This window comes from Panulirus ornatus, chromosome 20, assembly GCF_036320965.1.
Source record: "Panulirus ornatus isolate Po-2019 chromosome 20, ASM3632096v1, whole genome shotgun sequence".
Taxonomy (NCBI): domain Eukaryota; kingdom Metazoa; phylum Arthropoda; class Malacostraca; order Decapoda; family Palinuridae; genus Panulirus; species Panulirus ornatus.
Window position 1 is genome coordinate 69,270,790 of NC_092243.1, and position 16,042 is coordinate 69,286,831.

At 38.6% G+C, this 16,042-nt stretch overlaps 1 protein-coding gene across 2 annotated transcripts in view; it reads left to right on the top strand.

Annotated features, from left to right (window-relative positions):
• The window catches only part of CSN1b (COP9 signalosome subunit 1b), a 156,049-nt gene extending 140,847 nt beyond the window's left edge, over positions 1-15,202 (top strand). For both annotated transcript variants that reach the window (XM_071675184.1, XM_071675183.1), the window contains exons 9-12: positions 1,484-1,589; positions 3,433-3,521; positions 11,003-11,132; positions 13,439-15,202. In XM_071675184.1, the coding sequence (XP_071531285.1) occupies positions 1,484-1,589; positions 3,433-3,521; positions 11,003-11,132; positions 13,439-13,669 (556 nt within the window). In that variant the 3' untranslated portion in view covers positions 13,670-15,202. The remainder of the gene's footprint in view (positions 1-1,483; positions 1,590-3,432; positions 3,522-11,002; positions 11,133-13,438) is intronic.
• The last annotated feature ends 840 nt before the right edge of the window (positions 15,203-16,042 follow it).

Here is a 16,042-nt window from a genome sequence, read left to right on the forward strand (position 1 = left end):
CATCCGCTGCCAGATCCACTCCCAGATATCTAAAACACTTTACTTCCTCCAGTTTTTCTCCATTCAAACTTACCTCCCAATTGACTTGACCCTCAACTCTACTGTACCTAATTACCTTGCTCTTATTCATATTTACTCTTAACTTTCTTCTTTCACACACTTTACCAAACTCAGTCACCAGCTTCTGCAGTTTCTCACATGAATCAGCCACCAGCGCTGTATCATCAGCGAACAACAACTGACTCACTTCCCAAGCTCTCTCATCCACAACAGACTTCATACTTGCCCCTCTTTCCAAAACTCTTGCATTCACCTCCCTAACAACCCCATCCATAAACAAATTAAACAACCATGGAGACATCACACACCCCTGCCGCAAACCTACATTCATTGAGAACCAATCACTTTCCTCTCTTCCTACACGTACACATGCCTTACATCCTCGATAAAAACTTTTCACTGCTTCTAACAACTTGCCTCCCACACCATATATTCTTAATACCTTCCACAGAGCATCTCTATCAACTCTATCATATGCCTTCTCCAGATCCATAAATGCTACATACAAATTCATTTGCTTTTCTAAGTATTTCTCACATACATTCTTCAAAGCAAACACCTGATCCACACATCCTCTACCACTTCTGAAACCACACTGCTCTTCCCCAATCTGATGCTCTGTACATGCCTTCACCCTCTCAATCAATACCCTCCCATATAATTTACCAGGAATACTCAACAAACTTGAAATTGTTGGCATATTTTTATTTTTTCACCCAACTTGCTTTCTGTGGATGGTCAGAGGCTTAGTCATGATTGCAGCTCCATCCAGGAAGAAACAGCACTTTCATTCCTCTGATGTGTTTTACTGTAGAGAAGGACACTGTAGATAGTGAGAAGATTCTATAGATGAACTATATATCTATCTGTATATATGATGCCTGTTCCCTTCTGCATCTCCCTCAAGGGGGTGGCCATGGCAATAGTCTCTCCATAACTAGTAAACTCAAGTGCCACTTCTTAGCCTTTAATGGCTCACCCTTAACAGGCCACTGGCAGAGGGCGAGTCTAGTGCAATGTTTGCAGAGGCACCTGCCTGCCTAATGCTCCTGCTTAATGTTCCTACCTACTACTTTTACCCAATGTTTTGTAGATAAACTATTGCAGAAATATTAAAAAGAGTAGGTGTGTTTAACTAAGAAAGACAAAGAAGTTTTATTTCTTAACCATTGTTACTACTGTGCTTTGATGTGAAAAAGGGTAGGTGTCATTGGTAAATGGGATTTATCCTATTTGGATGAAGACTGCACAATAGAAACAGAACAGTTTTCTGTGCAGGTGGATTTTGCACTTGAGGAACAGGCATAAATAGATGTTTGAACAATCTTGGAAAATGACAAATTTTTCTTTGAAATGCATCTTATAAGCTTTATGGTAATGATTATAGATATACTGTACTTATGTGAATATTATACATTTTCAGTTCTTTTAAGCTGTTCTTGGAAGTGGAACCCCAGTTACGTGACATCATATTTAAGTTCTATGAATCTAAATATGCATCCTGCCTTAAACTTTTAGATGAATTAAAGGTGAGTTTGACTAATTGATTACAAGTGGTATTTGAAATATAGCAGTGGAACTGCCTCTTGTAGAATAATGAAAGATATTTGTTTTAATTGCTGTCAGTATATGATATTCAAAAGATTTATCAGTATATTTGTATGTCTTGTGGCGGGTGTATCTCTCAACCTGATAATAGTATTCATTTAGTGGATTTGGAGAATGCTTAAAAAACATTTTTCATTTATGGATATTTTTGTGTCATCCTTTAGTAACGATCAAACCAACATATTCTCGGCAAAGTTGCTATCTATGATTACAACTTCCAGTTTTCTGAATCAAATAAAAAAATTGGAGAGCGAATAGTTCTCTGAAAGATATAAGGCAGAGCAGTCCTGGGTTATGGTAAGAAATTAAGCAAGGAAATAGTGAGAAGAGATCTAACTCATTAACATGGGTTATTTGTGGTGTTTAGTGTGCCCTCAGTGTGGCATTTTTAATCAAATTTAAAAAAAGTATTATCATATTTTTGCCTTACCATTTGAAAGGAAACCTCCCTTTTTTTTTTTTTTTTTTTAGAAAATGATATATACAGAAGTATAGTAGAACATTGCCTATATGTTTGGTGAGCCTTTGAAATAAATACTTAGGATGGAACAGTGCCATATGTACAAATCATCACTCCTTATGGCATTATTCATGCAGTAATGTTAAAATATCTAATGGAAAATCTTTTATTATTTATGTGCACTATATAAATCTATATACAGTATTTATGTACATTTTCTTTGCTGCCTGGTCAGGGCACAAATGATGTACTATCCTCCATGGTGCTTTGATGGTTACTGGGCAGCACATTTGAAAAAATACAGGTGGCAGAGGATGTGGAAACATTAAGTTGCCAATAATTGTTTACGGACTTGGTACTCCACTTTTTTTAAACTTTGAGGTATCCAGTCATGGACAGTAGTCCACATTAAGGCTAGGCCTTAATTGAAATATAAAGAGGTTAATGAAATGGAAAAAAAGAGACAAGGAATAGTATTTATGATTTTGGAGGAAGTGAAAAGCCTTTTATAAAAGTTGCCTGTTAATAGTTATTAGGAAAAACATAAGATGGTAGAGAGTTGCAAAGCTTCGAGGTACTGGGAAAGAAATGGTTATCAAAAACAACCCACCCTTGAGTAGCTAACATGCACACAATAATAATGTGATGTAACAGCTTGCTGAGAATTGCATGATATAGCTAGTAGTGGGTGCACTCGACCAGCCAGCTCTCGGATGCAAAAATCCAAGTAATGCCTGTAGGGAAAGTGAACCAATTTTGCATCATAGGGCTAGTGGATTAAGTTTTGAGGTTTCCTTGGGAAAGTTAAGTTGGACCTCTTTTGACTCAACTCTGTCAAATTAGGATGCAAAGTCAGAACACTTTCACTCTGCTTGTGATTTTTTCAATGACCCAGACCGTATACAACACACTTGTATTCAACTGTCAAAGGTGTCCCATCCTGTGTATGGCACATCAGCAGTCGGTAGGTTACAGAAGTACACCTGTATCAGCTGTGGATATACAGATTAAACTAATTTCTGTAACTTTGGAGTGCAGATAGCATGCAGAAGTTTTGAAAAGTTTTATGATAGTAAAGAAATCTCAAGAGATGGGGCCTTACAGTTGTAGAACTACCTCCACTTTTGCCCAGTTAGGTAGTTACATGGAAGTACATGCTACATAATCAAAAAAGTTTCTCCATTAGCATCTCTTGCTCCACATGAAAATGTAAGCAAAATTAAGATTTTTTTACTTTCATGCAGTAACCTTTGAGAGGAAGATGAAAGTTCTCTTAGTTTTTAGTTATATGTTTTTCCTTTCAGGATGTTCTGATGTTGGATATGTATTTGGCACCTCACCTCAACACACTCTACACTCGTATTAGAAATCGTGCACTTATCCAGTATTTCAGGTGGGTCTGACATGATATGTTCTTGAGGAGTTTGAATACCAGTCATTGTGCAAATTATGAGCCTTTGCAGCTGTTTAGCAAATTGATTTTATGTTCCCCTACTTTTTGATTTCCCTTTGTTGTATGCATGTACCTACCTATCTTGGTTGATATATATTTTTTCATACATGTCATTGTTTCCCATGTTAGCAAGGTAATGTCAGGAACAAATGAAGAGACAGCCTCATATGCTTACATCCTCTCTCAGGCTGTCATATGTAATACACCAAAACCACAGCCCCCTGTCCACAATCAAGACCCACATCCCTTTCAGTGGCTTCCCCTGGCCACTTCATGTGCCCTAGTTTGATCCATTAATAGCACATATTCCTCTGTTTGCCACATCACTCCATTTCACTGTATCCTGTGCACACTTTCCACCCTCCTGCATGTTCAGGCTCATATTACTCAGGACCTTTTTCTCTACATCCTTTCATCTCCAGTTTGTTCTCTCCTTTCTCTACCAACTCTGACACATATACTCTCTTTGGGAGGCTGATTAAATAATCATCAAGCATGAATAAGGGAGAAAGTCCTTCAGTGGCTCACGGATTATCTTCTTGGAAGGTAACAAAGGACACATGGAGATGAGCTTACTCCAAATGGGTTACAGTGACCTACATATTGCCACGAGTTTCTGTTCATGTACTGTTACTCCTCTCGATCGATGAAAATTATGTACCTGAATGTGCTTGCAGGTGATATAAAGGTCTTGAAGGAAGTGAAAAATATGGAGGAATACATCAGTTAACAAAGGGACCTAAACAGACTCCAAAGTTGGTTTGACTCATGGTTGGTGAAAGCAGCATGAGAAAATATATTGTAATGAAGATGGGACAGAGTGAGAGAAGGCCTCACTATTATTATTAACTATTTAAGAAGGACTTTGGTGTTGAATTTGTCCCCAACTTGTAGCCAGAGCCCCACATTAGGAGAATAGTTAATGAGACAAAGGCCAAAGCTAGATTATGCTTTTCAGGTTTGGTCATTGCATCTGAAGAATCCCAAAAAGCTAATAGAGAAGGTCCAAAGGAGGGTATTAAAGAGGGTGCTAGAATTAAGAGAGGTGAATTACAAGAAGGGCAAGAGGCTTTAGATTGCCCTCCTTGGAGGAGAGACTGATGATGTAGACAGTGAACAGTTATTCAAGAGTTGTAGAGATAGAGCAACCATAGGACTTTACATGAAATTAAGCAAGAAGCTTGTAAAAGAAGCTATAAATAAGCCCTTTTATAGTATCTGTTAAGAAGCAGTTTTGTAATATAAGAGTGGTGGATGATTGGAATATAACAACTTAGGACATGGTTTATGCTGACAGCATATGGGAATGCAAGAAGTTGTAAGATAGCAGAAAATCTTTGAGATCAGGGCCCCATAGATATGAAATTATCTTCCTGAGAAGAGTTTATTTGTTTATAATTACCCAGGATCCACTTGCATGAGAGTCCTGGTGTTACCCAAGACCTTCCTAAAGGCTCATGCAGCCCATAGTTCCACTGTTTTCAGTAGCAGGAAAAAGTGGACTTCATTAGAGTGAGAAATTCTTTGATTAGTTTGCACTCCCAGTAATAAAAGGCCTTGCCAAAGGTGACTACACAATCAAGGCATAACCTCAAGGAGGTAAAGTATGGAAACACCTCTCCTTGCAATACAAGTTGGTCATTACTAGGACACAAAGCTGTTTTGAACCTAGGCTGACCAGATGATGACTTGTAACTCGGCTCTCTTTATTTTGTCACTTTTATATCCAGCTATATTCCAGCCTGGTACTCTCCAGTACTGGGGTCCCTGCAGAACAACGGTTCACAGATTGACATTTTTTTATTGTGACATTCGATAATAAGGGAACTTATTTAAAGAATGATGCTAAGTCCTCACAATACCAATAGATTTGAAGAAAACTCATATTTTTACAAATTATTAGTATTGAAATATATATGTTGTTAGGTTTTTCAGGTATGATGTCATTTATGATATCTGAGCAAAAGAATATTAGATTCTTGTCATAATCCAGCCACTGTCAGTCACCTTTTAAGGAACACCAAGTTTTCATATTTTTAATGTTCCATATAAGTGAGATCTGCTTGGCTTGAAAGCATAAAGGTATGTAATAAAATGGCCAAGTACATCAACATAACTGTTTTATACTGGAATAGGTGAACATTCTTTGGGAGACTAAGCAAACTATTCACTTCCCCCATTTCACTCCACCACTACCTACTTCAAGCCCACATCACTAGCATTCTTAGTAAGTATCATCTGATTTACCAGTTAAATGGCAACAATTGCTGTCTAATTTGCATTATGTTAGGATGGTTTGTTGCTGGTAAGCTGTTTAGAGTATAGTCCACACATGAGAATTTGCTTCAGGAAATTTTGGTCTGGAACATTACCCCATTTATAACATGGGTTTCAGTTACTCCTACAGCAACATTCTACTAGGGAGACAAATCTCCATGAATGTAAAACCTCATTGCTCTGCAAAGACCCTTTGTATGGGAATGTAGTTTATCTATGGCTGGATGAATGGGGTCAACCTATGTTTGGAGAGAGACCACAGAGTGTTCCCACAAGTTGATCTGAGAATGTCAACTGTTTAGATGCCTTGAGCAACATCATCTTTCTGGGCACTGGCTTCTTAGTTGAGGTCTAAGATATCAGAGTGGCTCTTTCTTGGGTCCCACCAAGGGTGACAGTGAGGGGAAGGTATTATTCCACCAGTATGTGGTTTCACTTGTCTACTGTTGTACCAATTTAAGTAGTTATGTATTTAAGATAAAATCACTTGGGGGACCTAGGGTATACTGGAATTAATAGAATGAAATATAAGCACACGTACCCTCTCAGAGCTAGAGTTGCTTTCTGCCCATAACCTGTTAAGGGTGAGGAACTAAAAGGCTAAGAAGCAGGACTAAAGTTCATCAGTTACGGAGAATCTTTTGCTATGGCCATCACCTTGAGGGAGTTCCTGAAGGGAGCAGACCATTCAGCCACAATACCTGGTCATCTAGCCTCTTAAAGGCAAAACTGTGGACCACAACCACACAGTACAGAGCTCTCAGAACAGTTGCTGGCTGCCAAGCAACCATAAACGTTAGACACTTGTAAAACAAAAGAAAAATACTTTACAGTCTTATTTCACTGAGCTTAGCACCCAGTTTCCTTGCCAAAGCACTAGACCCTTCTCATCCCTAATCAACCTCTAGCCCCCATATAGCAACAAAATTCTTACCCCTAATTTGCACCAGCAAACTTTACGTATGTACACAAATTCCCCCTTCCCCAGTAAACACAACATTATTAAGGGACAAACTCAACAAGTATCAGATAACTGCCCTCCAGACCCATATTTTTACACTGTTCTCCACAGAACATACAACCATCTGAAACTGCACCACTCGTGTGGCTAAGAATGCACACAATAGTGTACATTCTTGACAATACCCATATTTCCACTTGTATAAACACCGATTCAGCAAATGATAAGACCCCTCATGCTCAAGAGGCAGACTCCACACTCCTTTGTTGTAATGCACTCACCTTATATAAACATACACACATCACCACAATTCTTGACCTATTGTCCTTTGCACTGGATGTTGCCAGCTTCCCAAGTGCTGTTAGTGCAGGATAGTATATGTGTACATATTCATTCATACATCTGTACCATTTCATACCTTAGTGAGATAGCATAGGAACAAACTACTAAATAATGTCCCAGAATTACATAACACAGCCCCAGTTGCTCATCCATTTAGCTTTCAAAAGTGCTTGTTGTTCTATCATAGAATGGGGCTAAGGGCTCCAGTTTTGCCAAATTTATTCCAGCAAAAGGTAAATGATTGCGTATGGATCCCACTGGAGCAATATTCCTGAAAGGCCCCGTGGTTGACAAAACCATGGTTGGCTTGGGAAATTAGGAGGTTAAGAAAAGTGACCATTGAGAGATATCTTAAGTCCTGTATGGGATACTCCAGAAACATGTTTATTCTGCAAAGATACAAAGACATGAACAGAACTGTAAATAGGTATATTATGATGGCAGTACATTGCCTTTCATGCCCTTTGCTTTGAACTTGAAACCCCCATGTTGCACAGAAACCTGCCCCATTTATCTTTTATGGTTCACACTGCTGACTCGTTAACACCAACATCCCCCCAAAAGATACTGTACTTTCCCCTTTTGCAAGGTATTCCAGTAAGTCCACGTTTTGACCAAAATATATTTTCATGCATCTTTGGGGTAGTACCACTTACATCAGTAGCTCTATGCTTAGAGGCCATGTCCAAGGGCAAAAGCAGCAGAAACAAGAATGATATAAAAAAAAGTTGTACTGTATGGAGATCACTTATTAAGTCCTCTTATGATGAGAGCTGCAGTGAGGTAGAGGGATGCAGGCAGAGGATTTTCAACAAGGCTTGGGTGACTTAGCTATTTCGCTTGTGCATTGCTGTGCACATATTTACACCAGCATTACATTTGTATTTACCAGGCTTATCTAGAAGTAGCCCATGACTGATGCAACACTCGCATGATGGGCAGAGAAAAATGCTGCAGATGCTCATAACTTTCTGCCACAGTTGGTAAAATTGCATATATTATCTTGAGAGTAAATACTGAAAACCTTGGTTTGTAATACTGTGGTAAGCAAGGGACTACTTTATGCTTCACGATCCACTCCATATAGATGGGAACAGAGTAAACAATTTTAGTCAAGATGTACATTTTTTGTTTGTTTCCTCTTCCTTTTCTGTCATTCAGATGCAGCAATTTTTTCTTTTGTATTCATTAATTTCTCTTTTAGGAAGATTGAACTTGGTTTTCCAAACTCAGCTTTTCACATACCAACAAAGATATCGCATCCAATTGATATATAGTTGAGGTGTTTTAATGTATGAAAAAGTTGAGATTAATCGTTGAGGTGTTTTGATATATGAAAAAGTTGAGATTGAGGGAATATTGAAATCTATCATTGCTCCTTGATAAAAAGTGTTGTGGAAAGGCAGTTAGGTAATATACAGTAAAAGGTGTTCCCAGACTGCACCCACATCATGAGTGAGAAGTCATAATTGATGAGGATCTGTCATTGTAAGGTAATGGAAGAACCACAGCTTAATGGAAGAGCCTTCTGTTTTCAGAGAAACCAACCTAACCTTGCTCCCGCTTAAGCTGCATCTTAGGAGCCACAGGAGCCCCATAAAAGGGGTCTTGGGGTTACATAGCTAAGACTACTATAAAAGTAATAAACAAGTTGAACTAGCAACAAAATTCACGACTTGGATTTATCAGCCGAGTTTCATGCATGGAAGTGATACGTGATATGAATTGCTATATTTTTTGCTAGGTTTAGTTTATAAACATATTCTAGAAAGAGGGTGTGGCTTAGCAGAGTTGACAGGAAGGAATGACAGGATAAGAAGATATTTGTTCTTGAAATGAATTTTGAAAAAGTATAAACATTCCCTGCCAGGGAATGAATTGTGGAGTGTTAGAGTGGGTTGTTTGGGCATGTGGAAAGAATGCAAGACAGGGAGTTTACAAGGAGAGTTTATGATAGTACAATTGAAGGAGTTAGCATGAGAGGAAGACCACCTATGACAAGAGGAAATATAGTGGAAGAGTATTTTAGAGAGAGAAATGATGGAAGAATGCTTGGAATAGTGTATGCATGGCAAGCACATATGAACAGGGATAAGTGGAGACTCTCTTGCTGTGGCCAACCTCATTATGGGAGTTTCTGTAGGGAATGTGCATCAGAGATATAGATGTATAGTATAAGTATGTAGAAGAATGGATTGAAGAACATAAATCAGTTGTGTTTAGTGAGAAATTTTAAGTTGCCACATTTGTAAAAGTGTGTTGGAGTTTAAATGTGTGGTAATCACTCCACTGGAATTGCAGTAAGGATGTGGCAGAAAAGTGACCAAACTGTCAAGAATAACGTGTGATGCGCCCCTTCAGAGATCTTTTTGTATATATTTTCCTCTTCACAGACACATAGGCTCTGTAGACACTAAGTTTTAAGGCATAGTATCCATCATTTACATTATCCTACAGCAGATGCCCACAAACATGATGTATGTAATGTTTTTTTTTTTTTTTTTTTTTTTTTTTTTTTTTTTTTTTATACTTTGTCGCTGTCTCCCGCGTTTGCGAGGTAGCGCAAGGAAACAGACGAAAGAAATGGCCCAACCCCCCCCATACACATGTACATACACACGTCCACACACGCAAATATACATACCTACACAGCTTTCCATGGTTTACCCCAGACGCTTCACATGCCTTGATTCAATCCACTGACAGCACGTCAACCCCTGTATACCACATCGCTCCAATTCACTCTATTCCTTGCCCTCCTTTCACCCTCCTGCATGTTCAGGCCCCGATCACACAAAATCCTTTTCACTCCATCTTTCCACCTCCAATTTGGTCTCCCTCTTCTCCTCGTTCCCTCCACCTCCGACACATATATCCTCTTGGTCAATCTTTCCTCACTCATTCTCTCCATGTGCCCAAACCATTTCAAAACACCCTCTTCTGCTCTCTCAACCACGCTCTTTTTATTTCCACACATCTCTCTTACCCTTACATTACTTACTCGATCAAACCACCTCACACCACACATTGTCCTCAAACATCTCATTTCCAGCACATCCATCCTCCTGCGCACAACTCTATCCATAGCCCACGCCTCGCAACCATACAACATTGTTGGAACTACTATTCCTTCAAACATACCCATTTTTGCTTTCCGGGATAATGTTCTCGACTTCCACACATTTTTCAAGGCTCCCAAAATTTTCGCCCCCTCCCCCACCCTATGATCCACTTCCGCTTCCATGGTTCCATCCGCTGACAGATCCACTCCCAGATATCTAAAACACTTCACTTCCTCCAGCCTCTCACCATTCAAACTCACCTCCCAATTGACTTGACCCTCAACCCTACTGTACCTAATAACCTTGCTCTTATTGACATTTACTCTTAACTTTCTTCTTCCACACACTTTACCAAACTCCGTCACCAGCTTCTGCAGTTTCTCACATGAATCCGCTACCAGCGCTGTATCATCAGCGAACAACAACTGACTCACTTCCCAAGCTCTCTCATCCCCAACAGACTTCATACTTGCCCCTCTTTCCAAAACTCTTGCATTTACCTCCCTAACAACCCCATCCATAAACAAATTAAACAACCATGGAGACATCACACACCCCTGCCGCACACCTACATTCACTGAGAACCAATCACTTTCCTCTCTTCCTACACGTACACATGCCTTACATCCTCGATAAAAACTTTTCACTGCTTCTAACAACTTGCCTCCCACACCATATATTCTTAATACCTTCCACAGAGCATCTCTATCTATGTAATGTACATATGTAAATTTTCTTATGAATGGGCTTTATTAATTAATAAGGATCTTTTACCACAGCCCATACATGAGTGCAGATTTGGAAAAAATGGCTACGGCATTCAACACAACCATTTCTGCATTGGAAGATGAACTAATGGCTCTCATACTAGATGGGCAGATCCAGGCTCGGATAGACTCCCATAATAAGGTGAGCTCAAGTTTTATATGCAGTTTTTTTCTTTCTTTTTTTTTTTTTTAGGGTGTAAGCTTAACATGTTCAGAATTCCTTTTTCTTTACAGGAAATGAGCTTCATAGATGTTTAGTAATTTGTAACTGGTTGGAATTGGTTGCTGGACACCCATTATATGAAAACTTGAGTATTAAAGGAAATGACACCCTTTTTTATACATTTGATTACTTAAAATCTAGTTAGAACTCAAGATGAAAGCACAGATCACACAGTTGCTGAATGTTTTTGGTGCTAACTCTTTCCATGCCCCTGTTTGATGGGTCAGACTAGGAATGGGTTGTAAAAATGACAAATTTTGCTTCCAAAATACATTAGAACACTCAGAATGGGCAATGTATTTTTGGGTCTCATTGGTTTAGATCCAGCAGATTAATAACCATCATTGTCAAGATTGAACATCTCTTTTGGTTTTACGAAGTGTTTTACATTGTAAAGTCTGAAAGTATGCTGGCATGAATATAGCTGCTTAGAATACTTAATGATCAAAGTTCTTGCTTATTCCTTATAATTTAGCAGTTGCCAAATTTAGGTTCTGTTTTTGGATAAACTAAAGAAAAGTAGAAATAAGTATTTATCAAGATGACAAAGCAAAACAAGGCTGCTGAGTATGTGATTGAAATGGCAGCATACCAGCAGTATCTAATTATAAGATGGCTGAGATTTCAACAGAAGAGTATTAACTTGTGTCTTATAGATGTTAGGATGATTCTGTTGTAAACTCAATTGTTTATGGTACTGGTTTGTTTTCATGTGTCAGGGATAGCCATGTAAATAATGAGCAAGACAAGTAGGTTTTCCCAGTCCTTGCCTTCTGTTAATATCCAGATTGAGGTGGTAAGTTTGTGTTAACATATTAAGAAGCACTTGTTTCAGTATGGATATGCATGTTCAAATGAGCATTCTAGATATAAGTTGAAGATTTGAGCAGGTGAACTGAGAGGGTGTGTGAACTTGATCTTCCCTTTGCAGTGATAGTGGAGTTGAGATAATACGGGTAGATAAAAATGGTTTATGATAAGGTGGTGTAGAATATGAACACAAGGGCATTGGAGAGAGTAGTACAGTTATAGCTGGGGCAGTCTTGGGAGTCAATTCACTTGGTTGCTGATGGGAGATTCTAGTGAGAAACTTCAGGAGCTGGTGTGTGAGTTGGGAGAGTATGTGAATGGAGAAAATTAAGAGCAAATGTGAATAAAAGGAAAGCTATTTGTTGTAGCAGTGGAAAGAGAGAGACTAGTTCAAGTATGAGTTGAGGAAACCTGGAGGGCATAGGATGATTTAGATACCTGAGTGGACATGGGAGTAATTAGAACTATGGGAGCTGAAGTAACAGGGTTGGTTAGAGGGCTAGGGTCTGGAGCTCATGAGAGAGTGCGTGGTAAGAGAGGTCATTGTTGATGAGGGCAAAAGTTGAGTATATTTGATGATACAGGAGTTCTGTTGGTATTAAATGGATGCTAAACATGGCCCTTATATAGACAAATATGGAAGGAAGAGGGTAGATATGACTGAAATGAAATGCTTGAGGACAAAACAATGTCCATGAAAAGCATTTTCCATTGCCCCCATATATTTTCAAAGGCAGTACATGGCTAATGTTTATTGTGTCTACAAGCATTTAACACTCTTAGGGTACAATCATCGTACATCTGGTCGCTGACACTAGCATTTCTAATGGCATGAGCACCAGAAACCCACCTCAGCATATTCATGAAGTATAGTTTGAACTAGACTGGTTGGTCTTGTTCATCCATCAAGGGACTACTATGAGAACTGTAAGAGATGGTCTTCTTTCATTTATTCTACTCCAAAATTTACTCAGTAACTCTCTCTCTGCCTTTGCATAGCTTTATATTTTACAGCCCCATCAGGTTATATGTCACATTTTATCAGCCTTGACAGTAACCATTGTAGAAAGCTGTTTCACATTCTTTGTCATTATTCCCCACATTATGCCCCCAATCAGATTTATTGCTTTCTTTTGTATATATAATTCCTAAGGCAGTCTATATTCTTTTCATGCATACACGTTTATGATTTATTTGGAGCCAATTGCTTCAAGTATGTTGTGATAGAATCACTATGCTAATTGCTATTGTTTTGAATGTTGTCATTTAGTCTTTGATACCAGGTGCTGTTGAATATCAGATAACCAAAATATGTTAATTTGCTATCATCATCTTGGTTTGAAGTTAAAGAAAAAAATTAGTCATACACTTATTTGGCTAATATATTTGTCACAGTGAAAATGAAACATTTACAGATCCTATATGCCAAGGCCGTAGAAGAAAGGAGTATGACTTTTGAGCGATCTCTGGAGATGGGTCGTGAACACATCATGAGAGTCAAGGGTCTCATACTCCGATCAGCGCTCATCAAGAATCAGATTCATGTCAAGAGTCCGCCTCGGGAAGGTGGAGGAGGGGGAGGGCAAGGGAGTGGAGACGTTACAATGGCAGCTACCAACAGTTCTGTAGCTGCTCCCAGGAACTAGATTATATATGACCAGTGCCCAGGCTGTGTTGAGACTAGACCTGTGCTTATTTTCAGTTTTGTTATTTGGTCCACTGTGTGTGCCGCTAGAGACAAGACTCAGACAGTGAAATTGCTCATTTGAGTACTACACTTACAGTGCTATGCTGTACATCAGTCAATTCTTGTCTAATGTGGCAAAAGATACATGTTTGTGAGAGTTTTCACTGGTGACAGCTATGCAGGGGTTCTATGATACTCTTGCCTTGTATTCTAAGCACGACCCAACATAACATCAGAGTGTGCATAGATCTTTTTTTTTTATGTGGTGATCACTAATTTGTGAACACTGGCAGATGAACCTCAGGAGGTCTGTGAACTGTGTGTATCAATAATATTTTCTTGGTGTTCATTATACCATATTGTATAGGAAAATATACAAAAAGGAAGAACTCAAGTGCTCACATAAACTACAGTGCATCCTTAAAGTGAATAGCCATAGCATAAAATCAAGATTTAAGTGGCAGCAGTTGTGACTCACCATTATCATGGAGTATTTCCATGCTTAGCATTATTTTTTCCTCATCGTGAAATTAAGGGAAAGCCTTTTGAATTCCAAGGTGATTTATTATTTTTACCGATAAAAGCTTTTGATAGTGAGGGTTTCAGGTGATATTTTGTGTTAATATGGGCTGTAACAAAATCAGTGGTGACAACATATAGCTTTTTTTTTTGCTATTTATTGTCACCCTGTGTGTGTCACAAATGCTGCTGCTGCAACATCATTACTGGTTATTCATGTGTTTTCCAGTAGCATGTGTTCATAGCTCCCATTACCTGTTGCCTATTTATTGTGTTTGGAAACAAGTTTTGGTATTTACCTGTCTTCATACACAGACCAAGCCACTAGTCTTTATATAGACTTATAAGTCAGAGTTTTGTATATTAAAAATTGACTAAGAGTTCTGCAGGAAATACAGGGTTGTCAGGTTCTGTAACTTATTTTGTGATGCAGCAAGTACACAGTTTTGCTAGAGAGACTTGCAGTGTTCCTAAGAATGTTGCTGCTACCTTGAAAGTTACTGTGGCCAGTTATCTTATAGAGTCTTACTCTTCAGTGTAATGCTTTGAGATTCTTAATCACAGTATATGCACAGGAGGCCATGTATAGTGTAATACTCCCAACGACTTAATGATTCACTGTCATGCACCCTGTAGCCAGGTTGCTCACGTCCCTTCAAAGTCAAGGATATCTGGTCTGAGAGACTTGAGAGAAATTTAAGCCAAATAATCTTTGCTCTTGCATCAGCACTGCTTGAGGCTTGCCACCAGTGTATTTGTTGAGAAAAGAGCAGCATCTTCCCACTCTAACAAATGTAAATCATCCTAGGAATCCAGTCACAAACTGAGAAGCGAGTTATGGGGAGAAAGTGGACCTTCCCTTCTAATAGTGTGTTATCTTGCAAACCTTAAATGTGAGCTGCAGTGTTGGTCAGAGTGGCTGGGAAAAAAGGTGATTTTCTATTGAGAATAGTAAAAAATAATACTGTTATAAGATTTTCTGTTACCTTTATTTTCAATTTATCATTGCTGTAAATGCAGTTAGTGAAGTATGAGTCGTAGGTAGATATTGCAAGAGGAAGCAGTGTCATCCATGATTGAGTACAGGCTACTTATATTCTTTAATGAGTAGTAATAACTTTGATACCATATTGACAAATCTGCAAATATTTAAGCTTTCAGTGCCCATCATGTATAACATCAGATTACTTAACATTCAATCTCCCCTTTTTTTTGTGTGTGTCTCTACTTAATTGTACTAGCTAAAGCCTTAGTATGAAATGTCCCTTTGTATATAAAAGAATAAATAATCTCTGAGCCTGATGACAAAACAAGGAACAACAGGGTCTTACCCTTCATCGAGACCACTTTTGGACCTGAAGTAACATTGAGATATTTACTAACAATCGATAATGGCCACAGCAGGCTAGCAGTTGTTTACTAATCATCAGTTGACAGAATTTGTAAAGAAAATGTAACTACACTAATTCATTTAGCTGACAGAGGGAATCAGCCCACCTTGTACCTTTCCCACTATCATTATCCAGAACTGCTTTCTAGGCTTCAGATTACAGTTTCTCTGGTGCAAGTTTTACAAAAGACGTAAATGTATGGTTGTTCCTTGCTTCGTTCTTCAGGGAAGGCAAGTGAACATTAACTGTGCACTTATTCACTGTTGACATAGCTTTAATAATCCTATTTGTGTATGGTGACAACATTATCTTGTAGTAATACTAGGCATTGTTTGAGTTGGTTCATTTTAGTGAAACTTAAGTTATTTTTCTCCAGACCTTGAGGAACTCCGATATAGTATGCAATGGGTAGTACTCATGTA